Source organism: Trichogramma pretiosum, unplaced genomic scaffold (assembly GCF_000599845.2).
Source record: "Trichogramma pretiosum strain Unisexual culture from Peru unplaced genomic scaffold, Tpre_2.0 scaffold90, whole genome shotgun sequence".
In the NCBI taxonomy this organism is placed as follows: domain Eukaryota; kingdom Metazoa; phylum Arthropoda; class Insecta; order Hymenoptera; family Trichogrammatidae; genus Trichogramma; species Trichogramma pretiosum.
Genome location: NW_019641031.1, coordinates 279,015 through 297,192, shown reverse-complemented (window position 1 = coordinate 297,192; position 18,178 = coordinate 279,015). Strand labels below are relative to the sequence as shown.

The 18,178-nt window shown below is 35.8% G+C and overlaps 4 protein-coding genes across 5 annotated transcripts; all 4 read left to right on the top strand.

The window, feature by feature from the left end:
* The first annotated feature begins 305 nt into the window (after positions 1 to 305).
* Positions 306 to 2,835, top strand: LOC106657623 (peptidyl-prolyl cis-trans isomerase CWC27 homolog). Its single transcript, XM_014379226.2, has 8 exons — positions 306 to 772; positions 861 to 1,070; positions 1,147 to 1,347; positions 1,414 to 1,550; positions 1,641 to 1,889; positions 1,968 to 2,129; positions 2,202 to 2,389; positions 2,481 to 2,835. The coding sequence occupies exons 1-8, from the start codon at positions 731 to 733 to the stop codon at positions 2,774 to 2,776; spliced, it is 1,485 nt and encodes a 494-aa protein (XP_014234712.1). The 5' UTR covers positions 306 to 730; the 3' UTR covers positions 2,777 to 2,835.
* A 391-nt stretch (positions 2,836 to 3,226) lies between these two features.
* On the top strand, positions 3,227 to 11,058 carry LOC106657619. The gene is made up of 6 exons (XM_014379221.2): positions 3,227 to 3,572; positions 5,744 to 5,961; positions 6,585 to 6,766; positions 7,404 to 7,554; positions 8,637 to 9,359; positions 10,041 to 11,058. Exons 1-6 carry the CDS (start codon positions 3,518 to 3,520, stop codon positions 10,605 to 10,607), a joined length of 1,896 nt encoding a protein of 631 aa, XP_014234707.1. The 5' UTR covers positions 3,227 to 3,517; the 3' UTR covers positions 10,608 to 11,058.
* A 2,888-nt stretch (positions 11,059 to 13,946) lies between these two features.
* LOC106657627 lies at positions 13,947 to 17,773 on the top strand. 2 transcript variants are annotated; one of them, XM_023458043.1, is made up of 4 exons: positions 13,947 to 14,086; positions 14,440 to 14,709; positions 14,816 to 15,030; positions 16,548 to 17,773. In XM_023458043.1, exons 1-4 carry the CDS (start codon positions 14,084 to 14,086, stop codon positions 17,236 to 17,238), a joined length of 1,179 nt encoding a protein of 392 aa, XP_023313811.1. In that variant the 5' UTR covers positions 13,947 to 14,083; the 3' UTR covers positions 17,239 to 17,773. The 2 variants fall into 2 exon arrangements, with proteins under 2 accessions (XP_023313811.1, XP_014234715.2); XM_014379229.2 differs by lacking the exon at positions 13,947 to 14,086 and having other exon boundaries at positions 14,392 to 14,709.
* Positions 15,277 to 16,447, top strand: LOC106657628. Its single transcript, XM_014379230.2, has 6 exons — positions 15,277 to 15,450; positions 15,533 to 15,614; positions 15,688 to 15,779; positions 15,890 to 16,004; positions 16,089 to 16,159; positions 16,227 to 16,447. Exons 1-6 carry the CDS (start codon positions 15,385 to 15,387, stop codon positions 16,257 to 16,259), a joined length of 459 nt encoding a protein of 152 aa, XP_014234716.1. The 5' UTR covers positions 15,277 to 15,384; the 3' UTR covers positions 16,260 to 16,447.
* Positions 17,774 to 18,178: the final 405 nt, after the last annotated feature.

Sequence of the window (18,178 nt, the reverse complement as noted above, 5' to 3'; positions counted from 1 at the left end):
AAATGCACTACTATCTGACAAAAACGTCCTCTCCTCTCCACTATCCATCCATTCGGAGAAATCCATCGAGTTTATCTGGTATCCTTAGCAACGCCTCGTATATCAGGCCTAAATATAGGTATCCTCTAAAGCGAGAGAGAGAGCCTTTGTACTTTTGTAGTGCCTGCCACTCTGCACATGATATACAAACTCGTGTTCGCGTGCTGTATTCGAGCATCGCGCGCGGAAAATTGAAGGATTTCTTACATGCGAGTAAACGGCTGTGTCGGTAACAACAACAACGTTTGACCATAGCGCGTGTCTCTGTCGCTATATGCTATCCTACGGCTTTCGCATTATAATAGACCTGCACATAATCGAAAACAAACTTTGTATATATATGTATATATGCTAGAGCTAGCAGACGACTCGACTTGCAGTTATAAGCTACTACCCTACCAACGAGGTCGCGCGCTTTTTTTCTGTAAATTGTTTACTCGCAGGCCAAAGCTCTGATTTATGTTCACGTGTTTGCGTCGTTGACTTGACGTGCCTACTCCAAATAGCCCTACGACTAAATTATCTTATCGATCGGATGGTACTTGGGCTGCTTCGAGTGCTGTGTTTCGAAAGTATACTTGTAAACATTTTATCGAGCATGTGAGCAGAACTGCGCAACGAAATCGACACACGACTTTGCCTAGGCTCAAGGTTGCATTAGTCCTTCACCCTTCGAAAAACAACTAAAACAATGAGTAACATTTACATTCAAGAACCGCCCACTTCGGGAAAGGTATAGGCACTGATTCTATTTCACGTACAATTTTTATCAAAAATAATGTTAAAAATTTAACCTCAATTCATTTATTCTCTCTGCTCAGGTTGTCATGAAAACATCCGTAGGAGATATAGATATTGAACTCTGGGCCAAAGAAACTCCCAAAGCGTGTAGAAATTTTATACAACTATGTATGGAAGGTTATTACGACGGTACACTGTTTCATCGCATTGTAAAGGGATTCATAGCTCAGGGAGGTGATCCCACTGGCACAGGGGAAGGCGGTGAAAGTATCTATGGAGAACCTTTCAAAGTAACAAGTTTGTTTCTCGTTAACTTTATCTTTCAGTGTTTAGTTGCATACTCAGTTTTTGAATTTTTTTTTGCAGGATGAATTTCATACGAGGTTACGCTTTGTCAGGAGAGGCTTGGTGGCTATGGCAAATGCTGGAAAGGACGATAATGGATCTCAATTTTTTTTCACTCTTGCTGCTACACCTGAATTACAAAACAAGCACACCATATTTGGAAAAGTTACTGGTGAAACTATTTATAACATGATAAAACTCGAAGATGCTCTTGTTGATGTGGTAAGTTAACATAGTTGTCATTTTGAAGGAGAAAAATTCCACTCTTAACCGTTTTGTCTTTTTTAGAATGACAGGCCTCAGTACCCACAGAAAATTATAAAGACTGAAATTTTAAATAACCCTTTTGACGATATTGTGCCAAGAACAGTTCCAAAGAAGAAAACTGATGAAGGAAAAAAGAAAAAGAAAAAGAAAGGAGTCAAGTAAATATTCATTTTTTTCAATTTATTGAAGAACTATACTTTAGTAATAATAAAAATAAATGTTACCAATATTCAACTGCTTTTTTACAGAGATTTTAAATTACTTTCTTTTGGTGAGGAAGCAGAAGAGGAAGAAGAAATGTCTATAGAATTAAGTAAAAAATTTAGTACAAAGAGTAAATCAGCTCATGATATTTTATCGGATCCAAAATTAAGTTCCGAGCCTATTCTTGCAGATGATGAGCCTGCAAGTAAAAAATTTAAAGAAAGTGATGATGTCGATGGAAGTAGTGATGAGAAAAGTGATAATGAAGATAATGTTAAACTAAAAGAAACAAAGTAATCTAAAATGTTTATTCTATTAATTTCAATATACAAATATGAATAATTAATACAAATGTAATTAATTGCTTGCAGAGACATGACAGACAGAATAAGAGAGAAATTAAAAAGCTCATCAAAAAAGACCGCTGAGGTAAAAAAAACAATACAAAAACCTGAATTGGAGAAAAATGATGAAGAATCCGAAGAAGAGTACTATTTTGGTAAAGAACGAGACGATGAACGTAAAAAAGAAATGTGAGTTATTCATATGTTTACGATAAATAAAAATTCTATTTTTTAATTCATTTTATTTAAACTTCTTTTTAGTGCCAAAATAAAGAAAGAGTATCGAGAAATCAAGCGTCAAATGAGAGATGAAGATAATAAAAAATTGGAAATTGAAAAAAAGAAAGAAGATAAAAAGAATAAAAAAGTCTCGAATTCTGAAATGGTACAAGAGTTTCATAAAACTCAAGAAGAGTATAAAGAAAGATTGTCGAAAATTCCCAAAAAAGGTTTGTATTTTCTATTGTCATATTTGCATTCAATACATACGTTCAATAAATTTGGAAATACCAACACATTTATTATCAAATTGGAATTTAGGTGTATCTAGAGAAGATTTTACCTTGGATATATTGAAAAAATTCCAAAGTAAAATAAATGAAGCAAAAGAAAAATTAGGAGAAGAAGCTAGCAGTAGTAAAGAAAAGACTGACGACGATGACGATGATTTAAATAGCGATTCTTTATTGGCTCACACGCTTCAATGCGAAGAAAAAAATCCAGTATTAGCTAAAGACGCAAGTACGAAAAATGATGATTGGTTCGAAATATACGATCCTAGAAATCCGTTGAATAAACGGAGAAGAGGTGAAAAGGAGAGATCTAAAAAAAAGTAATTATAAAATGAAATGATGAAAATTGTAAATTTTGTATATTTACATTAAATTTATTTTTTATTGAACTCTGTGTTATGAATTATTATTGAATTAATCTTCGTTTTTCCATTAAAAGTTATGATCATTGAAACTTTTTAGTTACGTCAACTTTATTCCTCGACCAATTATTTTAATTAAGTTTTCACTTGTTTCTTAAGTAACAAAGTAAAAAAGAATGGTCCAATATTTCTTATTGCTTTATTTGAATAAAATTGACTCACGACTTTAAAATGATAAAGATAAGTAACTAATTAATTAAAAAATTTTATGCGCATTAGGACGAGAAAGACAGATCAAACTCGAGCACACCACGTTGCGGGTAAAAAAACGCCAAATCCCCTCTTTCCGCTAGATTATAAGTTAAGCGATAAGCTTATTTTCATCATAATCGTGTCTGCACCTTATTTTAGTGCTTAACCAAGTGTGAATCGTTTCAGTCATTAACTACCGGTTGATCGGAAAGGTCCGACTCAATATTGTTTTTCTTTTTATTTTTTCTTAATTAAAATTCACGATCCAGTGGCTGAACTCGCGAAAAATTTTATCGCGTAAATTTTCCCGTATACGTGTTTATTGTAAACGTGAAATTAGCCTCGGACACGTCGCATCGATTTTTACAAGTGTCAATATCCCCAATAGTTTGAACGCAGTGTACACAACTAAAAAAACGAGATTGACGTTTGCTTCATTAGAACAACGAAGATGAATAAATATGAGAGGTCTAGGTCAACGATACCTCTTAGATTAGACCCGTTCGGTAAGTGGGTAGCAATTAATAATTCATAACTTTTTTTTATTGCAACGTTTGAAATAAACTTCGTTTCAATTTTGAAATTGGTTACCTACGAACAAATTTAATTTTTGATTATTAATTGTAAAACAAAAATACTGACCAATGAAAAATACTTTTTCGGTTATCTTTTAATATTTTGAAGAATTTTAGTCTTACAAAAACATATTATCATGCAAAAATTGAAATCGATAGTTTTTGTTTTGAATCAAAAAGTAAACTTTTAAATGCAAGTAGAATTAAAGATTATTAAACAATTTTTTTTTACCATCTTTTACCAATGACAATCAAAAATGCGCATTTAATTTTCAAGTCCATTGTTTCCATTCAAGTTATCGATATTCTTGAAAAGCCACCCGTGCTGATTCAAATCTTTTTAAATAAAATAATTATTTATTTTTAGTTTAAGGAGGTTCGGGAGTCTCAGCGAAATGCAGCCAAATTTTTAAAACACGTTTAAATGCTTTGAAACTTTATAATATGAATGTTAATATTAAAATACAACTTTTCACCGCAAAATTTTGTTAAAATGATGAAAAAATTTTTTGACCTTTTAACATGGTTTCTTACGAGAAATCATGAATTTTCGCTTTCAATGAGCATAAACATAATGTAAAAAAACAAAAACTAAATAGAAAAAAATACGTACATGTAGGAAATTTAATAAGGAATAATTTGACTGCAAAAAGAAGTTCATCGACCGTATAGTTATCGAGAAATAAATTGTTATGTGTAAAAATTCGTGGGTCATTTGCGCGTACCCTAACCAACAAATGAGCTAGAACAACAAAAATATGTGCTCATTCGACTCTAATGACAAATAGAGTATTGTTATAAGCCTAAAAAATCGAAAAAAACTCATCAAAATGATTGAATTATTAATAATAGCTATAATTGTGTGCCAGCTCATTGAAAAAACCTACAATTTCGTGTTATTTCGAAGTTGGCAGCGCTGAAAATTTAACATTGGAAGTATAGGAGCCCCTCGCGTCCCGCTTCGTCCCCCTCTGAGACTCCCGAACCTCCTTAAGGCCTCGACTGGTCTGCAACGCTCGATTCGTGTTGTTGAACCTCGAAAAATATCGTTCGCTACACCGACAATACATTTAATATATATAATATTGTGTTACAAAAACAAACGAGCAAAAAATTGTATGCATATCGCGCGTATGTATCAGAACTGAAACGTGCGCCGGCCTTTCAAGTGATTATTTCAATATGAATTGTTCGAAACAAAACAAATTGTTATAAAAATTTTTGCCACTGTGGTTTAATAATCTATGACGATATTTTGTCATAAATAGTTTTTGTTTTTTTATGTGAATATTTCAATAGATAAATTTATCGAATTAATTCGAAACAATTTTTACTTCAACTATGTACTCGGAATCGAAATTCGCGACGTTCTTATACTTGTCAGTTCGTATCAGTAAAATCCAGTTATAATGTTTATTCTCGTCAAAAAGATTTATTTGTTAATAAATATTATCTTGATCTCAGTCTCAGTATGAAAATATGCACTTATTCTATTTTTCAAGCGATCGAATGTACATTTAAAAACACTAACTAGTAATAAGTTTCCTATTGTGTACTTAATTCTAGCTTTTTGATTTGATAAAAATTATAAAAAAGTATATTGATTGTAAACCTTGCTTGAAACGCATACTTCACGGCAGGTGGTTTATTGCTAAGATAAGATTCAATCGGGTGAAATGTCCGAGTCATCGATTGAATCTTGCAAAATTGAAAGTATCTTGTCTACTGCGCTAGACATTTCGTCGACGGAGACACTTTATTTGTGCAGTTTAAAAGTCAACATCGTCTCGGATTTTCCCGTGAAATTTTATCGTAATTGTATTGACATCTTTGTATCTTCTACAATGGCCTAAAAATTGGTCAACGAATACTATTTTTTTAAATTTTTGATGAAATGTTTCTAAAAAGCTTCGGAAGTCTAGAAAGTAAATGGACAATTTTTCGCGTTTTTTTGCTATTATAGTCAGTGAAAATATTAAAAAACACGAAGTTGGATATCCCATAATAAAAATTAAGAAATATTAAACTTTCGATACTTTCTACATTGATTTGAGAAACCTGAGAACAATCAAAATTTATTTATTTTTTTGACATTTACGTAGAAGAAGGTATACGCCCGAGGGATTGGCAGCCACGTCGTACTGGTTTCAAAGGCCCATTAAAATTTCTCCGACTCTGCGTACTCGGAGTACTTTTACCAATTTTGTGCGTTGCCATACCAGTTTATCTAAGATTTCGATGCTTTTCCGAGCAGCTATATCCATTGGCTATTTCCGATCAGAGGCTGATCGATAGTAAGATATCAACAGTATGGTGTCAGGTGCGCTGAACTTTATTATACTCTTTCATTATATTTAAAGCTACAATGAACTGAACGAGAGAAATGCCAAACATTTTTGCCATGTCGTATCAATTTTGAAAGGTCATTCGATTCTCAGTGATATCTAAATTATTTTTATCTCGTACGTCAATTCGATGCTTCAAAAAGTATTTAACAATTTTTTACTTCATGGAATAAGTTAGAAACTGTCAAATTTCAATGTTTTGCAAAAAAATCTCGGAAAAAGTACCTTGCAAAAAAATATAGTAATAGCAAAGTATTGATGAAAGGCATGCATGAAGAGCAAACATTGAAGAGCCTATACCATTCCAAAAATGTACTTCTTTGTGGATTTGCGTCACTCTAGATAATTGTAAACTTCTGGCTATGTACCTACTATCAATAAATGAATTTTACTCGCGCGATCGATAAGAATATTCAATCACAGATAAGTGATTAAATAAATTTTTAACCGCCGCCGTTATTTGTTTCTTTTGACGGAAATATCAATTAAATACATTGTATCTGTAGTTTTAATTCAAGAGACTGCAACTATCATTGCAATTTAATTGAGAACAATTTAGCATAACGGTTTGTATAAATTGATCATTCTTCAAATTCAGAAACAAATTATCAAGGGCAACGCCACCTTCAATGCCTACCTGATGCAAAATTTGCCAAAAATCAAGAGCGACGTGACGCCCGTGTCGATGACGCGCCACCTCGTTCTCGAAGACGACATGAAGGAGTATTGGGGATTTTATCTGCTACGGGGCAGCAGCGTTACCGTGTCGACTTGTGTAAGGTATTATACAATATCATTTCGCTGAAAATAATTTACGATCGTGTTCGTTTAAAGCATGCGGCCTTACGTAAGCTAAATCCTTTTGAACTGAACGATTATTAGAGACGTGATAAAGTTTTCCCTGGTCGTAAAATTCCATTATTCGTTTAATATTACGAACTATACGTGCATGCAGGTGAATCTGGAAAATTGCCACAATTTTTTTTCTTATTTACACATTCTTGGATAGGTATGTTTTTTTTGATAAAAATAAATTTAACAATCTTCGGACGATGAACTGTCGTTAATAAAAAATGGTGAATCGTCCTAAATAAATGATTTATTTTGAATATTTTATGTCATACAACGAGTATTGGAGATGATTTTATAAGTCAGGTCCATGCTTTACTTTGATTATAAGATGTGCTAATTCTTTTTGATAAGATTAATCGATACAGGCTCGATTTATAAATTGTAATATTTTTTTCGTCTCGTGCACGAGATTTCATTGTGTCTATGAGAAATCCATAATTAGTAATAGAGTAGTCCAAAAGGCGTTAGTTTATTAGAGGCGTGGTTAAAAAAATGAATGAAAATTTTTATAAACCGATTATTAAAGAAAGAATAAAAATGGATGAATTGCATGAAATTTTGACAGATGGCCCGGCGCCTCGCTGACGATGATCCGCGGCCACAAGCATCTTCACGAGTGCGCGTTCATCGGGGACGACAGCAGCGAGGAGCTCGAGGAGCTCGTGGAACTGGCCCAAGAACAAGGCATCCTGCAAAAGTTTAACGAATCCATCGCGGTAAGTATAGTCGATCTGCTTTTAGAGGATAATTTGCAGGCGTTACCGCCCACCGTTGAGCCACTGCCGTGTTTGCGGGTAATATTTTCTCTGTTTATTCAATTATGCGAGCTGTGTATCTGCTTATGCGGCAATAGGCGCGAGCTCGTATACGAGTGTTTGCGCAAATATTGAATCGCGGAATCTGTTCTTATTTTCTCGACACGAGTAGTCGTGCTCGCATCGTTCGTAGGAGTATAGATACGAGCTGCGGATTTTTCACCCGCGCGCGCGCGACGTCGTCAGGTGACTAGGCAATTTTTTAAATGTCTATACGAGCGCAAATAAAAGCTCGTGCATCGAGTGTTGCATAGCGCATATAGAGATCGATTGAGGTAGTTTCCTCAAAAAAATGACTATCGGTAAAGGGTCTTGAAATTGTAACCACATATTATTGATAGTGCTTTTCATATGTGTGAGAAGTTTCAGGAACTTTAACCGAACCATTTCCGAAATGTAATTAATCAAAGTTCGGTACTTTAACATGGGATCCGTATGCTAGAATGTCGAAAGAACGCTATTTTGCGTGATTATAAAAAAACGCATCCATAAAATATTTTTAAAAACTAGGAGATGATTGTTCAGTATGTACTGAAACCTACCTAAAAAACTGGCAAAACTTAACCGTACAGTTTTTGGGAAAAGTTAAAGTAAGAACATTGCAAAAATAAAAATTTTAACTTTTTGACCCGAAATCCCCTTTTGAAGGTTTTTGGAGTCATTATTATAAACAAAAAAGTGCTCTTGCATCATTTTTCACGAGCTATAAACGATTCAAATTTAAACAATTTCAAACAATGAATCTTTGCGATTTTTTATCTCAATAAGCATGAACTTGACGAAAAATTTAAAAAGAACAAAAATGTCTTAAAATTTGTCAAGGAGAGCGTATGAATTTTTACAGATTATTTGCAGACATATGCCCGAATTTGTATATGTTAGGTTCTGAGGGAACTACCTTAGCGTCAATTTGTACCTCTATCGAACCTGTACTTGAAAACGAAAAAAAAAGAATCCTGGTCGATTGCTTTCAATTATTGCAGGACATTAGCGGTGTGAGCAACGAACCCGCCCTCATGAAACGAGTTCGTCAGGGCATCTCGTTTCACCACGAGCACAACGGCAGCAGCAGCAACAGCAGTAACAACCATCATCGACCGCAATTTCCGAGTCAGCACACGAGCCACGAGCTCGACGCCAAGGATATGCGCGCCATATTGACGCAACTCTTTCTCAAGACCCTCGACATGAAGCGACGCCAGAAGGAGAGCAGCAACGCCTCGACCACCCATCACCATTACGAGGGCGTTTTCAAAGAAGCCGCGAACATCGACAAACCTCCTGCCTTCGACGAGCAGGAATTCATCAGGCAGGAATTGTTATCCTTGAAAGACGAATCTGTAATTTCGAAAGACGACGCGACAACCAGTACTACGACTACAGCTAAAACGAACGAAGACGAAGGGATTACGAAAGTCGACGCTTTGCTGAAGGAATTGAAGGCGGAACCTTCGTCGGAGGAACTTTACGAGGACACGCTGAAGAAGATACAGGCACTGGGCGAGCGTGGGAAAAAAGTCCTCGACAGACTGGTGCACGAGATCAAGCGGGAGGATCCGCGGAGCGAGGAGGCCGTGCGTCGAACGGTCGACGAGGTCGCCACCAAAGAGGAGCAGCGTCGGCGAAAGAGAGAGACAATCTTATCGTCGCCTCTTGCCGCTGAATTGACGGAAGACGACCAAGACGGCGATGCGGCCATCGAAGAGGTATGCTCCCTAACGAAAATCATTTCGTCTACAAAAATTAATAAACTTCTATAAACTTCTATAAACTTTTATTAATTGATATAAATGTTCCGATTTGAGATTCTAGAAAAAGTTAATAAGAGCTAATAAATTAAAAAATTTTTTTCATTTTTTTCCAGTTGCAATAATGTCAACTTTTATAAAAAGTTATAATATGTTCCTAAAAAGTATTTCATATTTATAAAAGGTACTCAAAGATAATAAAAGTTAATTGATCTTTCTATTTAGCAATTTCAAATTCTGAAAAAATTAGAATGAACTTCAGAACCAGACATTGTATGATACTTTGGTTTTCATGCATGTGCCATGTGTGCATGTGTGTGTGGGATGAAATTTGTTGGTAGGGAACCATTATAATTTTCAAACGGAGAAAAATACTGAGATGAGAATGAGCTTATTTTGCAGGATATAAAAAAATTAATTCATAGCTTCTGTAAATTTTAACAAATTTTATCAAATTTTGCACAGTTTTCATTTTTTGTTGATAAAATTAAAAAACTCGCAGTTGTTGAATAAATACTATAAACATTTATAAACTTTAAAAACTTTTATAGCAAAAGATAATTTTCGATAGCGGCTACACAACTGCAACTACTTCGATATGTACGGGGCTCGTTTCATAAGGTCCTTAATTGGTTTCAGGGCGTGCTGCATCCCGACGGAATAGCCGAGGATCGCGGCACCGTCAACGAGACCACCCTCAACGACATGAGCAAGTCCGAGTTCTGGAGCTCGTTCAGCAGCTCGGAGGAGCGACTGCTCGAGTGCAAGGGTCTCATACTGAATCTGCCTCTGACGCCCCATCGCTTCTGCGAGGCCCGACACGAGCCGCGTCACGCCGACGCCTCCGTGGCCAACACCGTGACCTATCGCGTGCCCAGCGACGGCTACTACTTCTTCGTGTTCAGCTCGGAGAACGAGATCCAGCCGAATTATCTGCGCACCAAGTTCGAGCTGTTGAGGACCAGGTACAACGTGTCGAATCCGCTGCGCGAGTGCAGAAACAGGACGGGCCCGGGAGCCGAGTGCTCGCTGCCCATGAGTTTTTGGAGCAGCGAGCGCACCGTGCTGGAGCTGCCGGTGGGCAGCAACGACTCCCAGTGGAACGAGGAGTACATCGTCGTGTCGACCTGCGAGCCAAGGACGGCCGTCTATCTCGTCTGCACGATGGCGGTGCCGCTGCTCATACTGGCCGTCGCCTTTTATTAGCTTACTTTTACGCGTGTGTACCGAGTATGATCAAACTTACACGATTACTCCTATTTGCAAGACTGATGATATGTTTTTTTAACACTTTGCTCGACGATTCGACGCCAAATCCTGTGTCCAAATAAAACATGTTCCAAGTATTAAGGATCAAAGTAGTATGAATGTGATCATATATGTCTCCTTACTTATAAATAGATTTTTATTAGTTCAAATGTTACTCGTACGTTTTTACGATAATAGGAAGAAATCTAAGATTTTTCTTTATTTTAAAACTTCGACTTTTAGTCTGAATAATAGCTGCTCTTACGCAGTGTCTGCAAATCGAGTATTATGTTTATTATTCTAAGTAGAGTTAGGTATTTTTACTCACTTTTTAGCTAATGTAAGGTAAATTTTATATATTTGTATACAATTTAATTGAGTCGAATTAAATGTTTCAAGCAAAAGTAATTTTTTGGCAGATTTTATCAATGTTATAATATTTTGTAAATAAAACAAATAATAATTTTGAAATTTAAAATCTTTTTATTATATGCATGGCCAAGTGTGATTTTTTGCATAGACAATCCTTCATTATCACAATTGCTAGATAGATGTAGATTGGATAAAAGTATTTATAAAAATATTTTCTTTCCGGCGCGAGTATTATTTTATTTCGGTTTAACATTTTAAGGAAAGTTGGGCAAGAACGACTGTAAGAGTCTAAAACCTCCAACGATCCTTGTTATTGTTTGACTGGCACTATCTTTTAAAGTAATCTCTGGACGATTTGTAGCGCAGCTAGTTAGGGAGATTAATTTTTCATGCTTTGATTGTACCACGGAAAACCCGGACACCCTCCCCATTTAGGACGAGTAACACTTTCTTATCGGCCCGAAACACTCGACGCTGCTCTGGCGAATTGCGTGGCATAATAATGGGATGATGATGCTACGAAGATGCGAGATCTCCAATTGAGAAGATTTCATGAAAAAAGATCATTTTTTAAATGTCACCCATTATTGCAGCTCAGATTAATTGATAAGCATAAAGCAAGTTTTTTTTCTCTTGACAATAATATGAACGCAAGCCATGATTAATGCTTGTCCATTGAAATATTTTTTCTAAAAATGGTACAAATAGTTTAAAAAAAAATGAAAAATATATATATCACTTGCTAAATTTGCGAATGAAAAGCAAGTGAAATCTCTCCAATTGCTTTGTGTACTTAAAAGACCCTACAGTGTATTATGCTTATGTGATGCCACACGCGTCAAGTTAACACTAATAATGGATTTATTATGGGGCGGCTGCTCGACAGTGATAAGGGAAATTGATTTCTCCCTCTGCGCGGCTACAACACTCCGCATGCATCCGCGATTGTAGCACCACACCTCCGGGGGGCGCCATCTCTCATTCGGTATATATGCAGGGGCGCGACTTTTTACCTAATTTTTTTTATTTTTGTCGACTCCGATTGTGCATAACTTTACGTTATTTATTTAATACGAATAAATAAACTCGCTCATGTATCAAAAAAAAAAAAAATATGATTTTCATGGGACAGTGAGCAAATCACGAACGAGCATGGCCTTTGCTACATGGCAAACTTCACCCCTTAATTCCCTTATATACTTATCTTTCATCGATACGCAAGCATATTTCTGAACGTTCCACATGGCCGCATTTATATATATTGCAACTAAGTGACGATTTTCACACTCCGTTGCGATTAGGCACGCGTCCTTTATACCGGCCAATCTCAATTTCTATTTGTGGGCACGGCTCTACTCGTTCATAAAAAATCGCTACGATTAATTTTTCCAATTTCAAAGTTGAGTATCGTACTATATTTTCACGATATAATATATTCTATAAATGTGCTTTATCAATAACTCGTTATCGTCGCCAAAATGAACAAAAAACTACATAAAATCTTTCTCGAATTTGTGAAGCCACGTGCCTATGGACGAGAATTGATATCCTTTTACTATGCGTGCGGTGGTCGACAGAACGGATATTTAATAAATGTATTCATCCACACGATCGGATTTTGCGGTGACTTGGTGGGAAAAGTTACGGTATCTAATTTCAGGAAGTTTTTGTGTTTATCTGATCAGACTTTTTTCTTAGTTTAATAACAGTTTAATAACAAGCACTCATATACAGTATAATATATTGAAGGGTCATGATCGTAGTTTCAACCTGAGTTATGATTAGCAACTATTTAGTTTGAAAGATGATTCAAGTAGAAAAATGCGCAATGATTATGCGCTATTTTATCTTAATTTTAGGATTTAAATTATCAAAGTATAATTATTGAAAGACTTAATATGTTGAATGAGAGATAAATATACATCCAATCAAGTGTAGCATTCATAGTTCGAAATCAATTGGATCAAGCATAGGAAGAGCTTCGTTATAAAAAAAAAAACAGTTTGAAATCTACATACTCGAGTTTTCTCTCACGAAGATTGATCCGTAAATAGAATATAAGCGAGGATTCATGAGCGCATGCTTTTGGATGATCCCTGACACCCCTTCTCGAAAGCCATTCTTACGTACGTATAGATGGCTTCTAATTCGAATGTCACAATAAAGCAGCAACACGTGACCTGTGTGCGGTCACTTGACGACACTGAAAAGATACTTTGGGGTCGGCTTCGGCTGCAAAATCCCCCCAACCCAATATAAGCGTATATATATTATATAATATAATACGCGCTGATGTGCACTTGGTAACGCGTCGGCCTCTCTCTTTTTTTAACTTTTGCCATTGGGACTTATATCCAAGGGCGCGATTCATTCGGCGAGGGGTGAGCAATTGAGCTCGTCGCTCAAGCGGTAATTTGACTTTGATTAGCCTATGGGAAAATATGCTCTGTGCAGTCCTTATGAATAATATTTTGGCATAAGTGTGTTTGCACTAAGGGAGTCGATTGATATAATAAACGCCTTCGACAAATTCCGACTCGAATGCGTAAACATAATGACTTTAAAAATAATTCGAGCTTGATTATAATTTACTTAGAATGCAAAAAACAAGAGAAATAAATTAAAAAATCAAAAAAGATCAATTAAGCAATTTAAAGGGTCTCTTGGGCACAACATCGATTCGTTACAAGGTATAATGTAGCATCCAACAGCCAATGCGAGGCTCGCTTGGGATATCGTTTGTACTGCTGCTGTATGGGGAGCTCCACCCACGTTTGCTTCGATACTGCCCCGCCCTCGCCCGAATCGCGGATGCAATGTTCCCGAAGCCCCGGACCATCGTCCCGGGAATATTTTCGTCAGTCCGTCACCGAACGATTCGCAAGATACGCAGGCCGTTTCTCTATTTTACCTCGACGTTTAGGTTCTTTTATTATTTGACGATGATTTCTTTTTGATCTCGAGTGAGCGGTGTGTTCGTCAAAAAAAGTGAAGTGAAACCGAACTGATTCTGCTTATTTGAGAAAAAATTTTGACTAAAAGTACCAGTGAATATCTTCAAAATGGTACTTTTTATTATACTATTTAATCATTAAGCTATAATTAAATATTTTGTCTAAAAGTCTTGCATGTCTAAGGTTACTGCGATTGATCGAAACAATGCAACGCACCGGGCATATTAAATTACATTCTCGATAAGATATAAAAATATTCGTTATATTTCTCGTATCTGGCGAATTGCAGGGTCAGCGTCAAGGACTTGATATCTATTTCCGCTTTTGCTATTTTCATACACCGACGCTTAGGAATATACAACATTATATACCGTATATGACTCAATGAGCACGATGATTTATTTATTTTTTTTTTTCATTAAACAATGCGACACAATGAACCGCTGGCAACAACGACGACGCAGCCAATGCTTACGTACAGCAGCACGACGAGCTGCGGCGGTGCGTCGGAAAACGAAAATGGATCGCCGGCGGACTCGCTGCTGTCGGGCGAAGGTGAAATAATAGCCGAGGAGCTGGCCGGTGGCGACTCCCCGGAAACGAGCCGCGGCGACGACGAGGAGGAGGCCACCATGTCCGATGATTTTTATTCGCACGACACCGACGACGAGGACGATCAGCAAGGCAATCAGCAGCAGCAGCAAGGCAGAAAAAAACAGGAGCGCAGCAACTCCGTAAGCCCATTGACCCGAATAATAGCGAACGCATAGTGCCAAGTCGCGTCTTTCGTATAATGTAATAAAAGATTACTTAACCACGAGTGCATGTGTTTGGACGCAGGCCGACGGGGCATCGTCACCGAGAAGCAACGGCTTCGGCGAATCAGCGAGTCCGCGAGTCGGAAGCATCGGAGTGAGGAAGTTATTCACCAACAGCCGGGAACGCTGGAGACAGCAGAACGTCAGCGGGGCCTTTTCGGAATTAAGGAAATTGGTACCCACTCATCCTCCGGATAAAAAGTTATCGAAAAATGAAATTCTTCGAATGGCTATCAAGTGAGTTTACGACTTAGTTATGAACGTAAAATAAAATATAAAAGATCCGCGTATGGTAAATATGTGTTTTTCATTAAAAAAAGGATCGAAACAATATATCCTTTGCCATTTTAAATCAATTTGAATTACAAACTGATGATAAAACTCATCGGTCATTCGACGCGCGATACATTTTTCAACTGAACCAATTACGATGCAATTCGTATTTCGAACCAGTCATTATTCACCAACTCGATGTACGAGCTGACTTGCTATAAAGTTATCGTATAAAAGCTACGGTCGCCTATTATTTTTAAGGAAGTTTAGTGAAGAACCGCGTCCAGAACAGTGCCGTCCTTAACAAAAAGCGCCAAAATGAGATTAAGTACGACGGCAATGATTTTGAGTGTATTTTTTATCTCGCATATCGCGGTTGAAAGTGTGAGTATGGATTATGAATATTGATATAATTTTTGCTACAAAATGGTTTATTTTATTTATAAAAAATTGTATCTTTTTGTAGAAAAAAATGAACATAGAGGAGTTAAAAAAGATGTCAAAACCAATGATGAATTCTTGTCAAAAGAAAACGGGAGTGAAAACTGGTTAGTGTCGATGAAAAAAAAATCTACTTATAAATAAATCGTATAAAATCGTTGTTTGTTAATTGAATTTCAGAGGAATTGGAAGCTGCTGAAAAAGGTACTTTCCCAACAGGGAATAAGCCTCTTATGTGTTACTTTAGGTGTCTTGCAGTTATGTTCAAACTGGTAAGCTCTAATTGAAAAATACTACCAATATATTTTGATTTCATTTTTGATAAAGAATATTAAAAAATTCCGTTAATATATTGATAATTTTTATAACTAATTACTAATAGACCGACAAAGACGGAAACATATCTCTTCACCATTTGTTGCATCAAATTGACTTATTGGTAATAGATGAGATTGCAGCGGGTGTCAATGACATGTTGCAGTTCTGCTTCGAACACAGTGAGTGAAAAAATAATATTTCGAAAATTCAAATACATTTGTCGAGTATCGCGACGTATTAATAATTTCTATGAAAAATTATAGCTCCAAAATTGGAAGACTCTTGCGAATACATCTACGAACTCGTAATATGCATGCACAAACGAAATACAGAGGTAAACATTTAATAGCTACCAAACAATCATTAATGGATTCACATACTAAATAAGATGCATTTTTCAGATGAACTTCTTTGAAGGATCCTTACTGAGTTAACTTGATTAACGAGCATCATCGTCGTGAAAGATTTCAATGAAAGCTAAAAATATGCGTCAATCGTGAAATGAATTCGTCAGTATTGAAATATAAAAAACGCCCGTTTCTTACTAAACTTCGCAAGCTTTGATAAAATAAACCATAATTACTGTTCATAAGAAAATAAATTTTTTTTAAGAAAATTAGTTTTGATTATTTAATCTCTCGTATCTTATCATTCTTATAAATTTTATGAACCATCATAGGCAGAAAATATAACGTGCTCAATACGATGTTATTTTTTACCAGGTACATTCGCTTGTTGAGCAGCGTTTTGGAGTGGCAAAAATCTCAAGAAAGCAACGAAACTATTTCTAGCGCAGTCCCGGACATATTCATCAAGTCCGAGCCCTTGCATCAACCTTCGATTTTGAATCAGCAAACGACTGCCGCAGCCATTTATCAAGCCAAAGCTGCTATCGCGTGCATCAAGCAAGAGAACAACAAATCGCGCATCGTTTTTTCCACTTCCAAGTCGCAATTCTTAAATTCCCAAACCTCCACCGATAAGCATAAGAACAACTTATCCATGATATCGGTGCACAGTTTTGCCAGTGTAAAAAATTCAATGAGTCATTCGGCGATCAATGCTCAAAATGATTTGTCGAATCAATTTTTAGCTAACAATCTACCATCGTTCTCTAATAATTTAAATTCTTCGAGGGCTCTAAATAATAAAGCTGGCCTTGGTAAAGGTGGACATACCAGTGCTCAACTAAACTTAAATATCGTATCGGGCGTTCCATCGAACCTGTCTAACAGTGCGACCTCAAAAGCTCTTAAAACAGAAATAAAAAACGAAGATGAATTAATGACGCGCGTCCGATGTTCATCGCGTGAATTAACGAATGGTCAATTGATAAACGTTCGAAAAAGACTCAAGGGATCTTACAATAAAGACTCGGAAGAACCTAAATTGAAAATGTCTTGTTTGCGTTAAAATTAATATTTTTAAAAAGCAGGCCTTAAACTTTAATCTGTTTTAGAAAGACATCAGGAGTTGCAATTATTCTCATTACCAATTCATTTACTTTAAAAAAAAAAGGAGCGAAAAGCAAACAATAATATCAAGGGAACGAACGCGCTTGCTCAATCTCACGAATGATGCTACAGCTTAAACTTTAATGTATTTCAAGTGCATCAGTTGAGTATAAATTATTTTTAATAAAGTTTGATTATTCTAATCTGTAATGTATGTTTATTGTAAAATATGTAAACGACCAAAATTAAATAGGGCTTCTTGTTAATGTTATTATTACTTTGTAGAGAATTGTAAAAAATGTAAAAAATATTAACAATGGTGTCTTTTTGTTTGCGAATGAGTCGATAATAAATGTACAATCAAATTTTTTTGTAAAATATGTTTCTTATTTGACCAGCAACGATTTCAATGTTAACGTAAATATAATACACACATATTATATTACATAGACGACAATTATGCATTGTTTGTAATAAAATATAAGACAATTATTATTACATCATGTATGCATATAAGAACATGAATTCATTCACAAAATACAATAACATGAAATATTTCTTATCATTATAATTTTATTATGATTTATTATACACATCCTCGTGATATTTAATCGTGTTAATCTTGTAGATCATTAGTTAATTAGAAAAAAGAAAAAATTAATACCATAGCTGGGGCTGATGTTGTCTTTGTTTAGCTCGATATATGCACCGAACGAGACTCTTTTTCTTTACATCGAAGTAGCAGCATTTAAGCTGACAGTGCAAAAATTACCTTTGAAATACTTCATACGTCTAAGTCGTATTTAACACTTGAAATATATAATATAGAAATACGCTGATTAAATTATGAACTATTGGCACACTTGTTCACTTTCAAGTACATAAATTTTCGTACTGCA

Excerpts from the sequence above, each read along its gene's own strand:
- LOC106657619 (XM_014379221.2), top strand. The coding sequence starts at position 3,518 with ATGAATAAATATGAGAGGTCTAGGTCAACGATACCTCTTAGATTAGAC. Across the intron at positions 5,962-6,584 it reads TATCAACAGTATGGTGTCAG|AAACAAATTATCAAGGGCAA; the intron begins GTGCGCTGAACT and ends CTTCAAATTCAG. Across the intron at positions 7,555-8,636 it reads AGTTTAACGAATCCATCGCG|GACATTAGCGGTGTGAGCAA; the intron begins GTAAGTATAGTC and ends CAATTATTGCAG.
- LOC106657627 (XM_014379229.2), top strand. The coding sequence starts at position 14,401 with ATGCGACACAATGAACCGCTGGCAACAACGACGACGCAGCCAATGCTT. Across the intron at positions 14,710-14,815 it reads AACAGGAGCGCAGCAACTCC|GCCGACGGGGCATCGTCACC; the intron begins GTAAGCCCATTG and ends GTTTGGACGCAG. Across the intron at positions 15,031-16,547 it reads ATTCTTCGAATGGCTATCAA|GTACATTCGCTTGTTGAGCA; the intron begins GTGAGTTTACGA and ends ATTTTTTACCAG.
- LOC106657623 (XM_014379226.2), top strand. The coding sequence starts at position 731 with ATGAGTAACATTTACATTCAAGAACCGCCCACTTCGGGAAAG. Across the intron at positions 1,551-1,640 it reads AAGAAAAAGAAAGGAGTCAA|AGATTTTAAATTACTTTCTT; the intron begins GTAAATATTCAT and ends GCTTTTTTACAG. Across the intron at positions 1,890-1,967 it reads GTTAAACTAAAAGAAACAAA|AGACATGACAGACAGAATAA; the intron begins GTAATCTAAAAT and ends AATTGCTTGCAG.
- LOC106657628 (XM_014379230.2), top strand. The coding sequence starts at position 15,385 with ATGAGATTAAGTACGACGGCAATGATTTTGAGTGTATTTTTTATCTCG. Across the intron at positions 15,615-15,687 it reads GAAAACGGGAGTGAAAACTG|AGGAATTGGAAGCTGCTGAA; the intron begins GTTAGTGTCGAT and ends ATTGAATTTCAG. Across the intron at positions 15,780-15,889 it reads TTGCAGTTATGTTCAAACTG|ACCGACAAAGACGGAAACAT; the intron begins GTAAGCTCTAAT and ends AATTACTAATAG.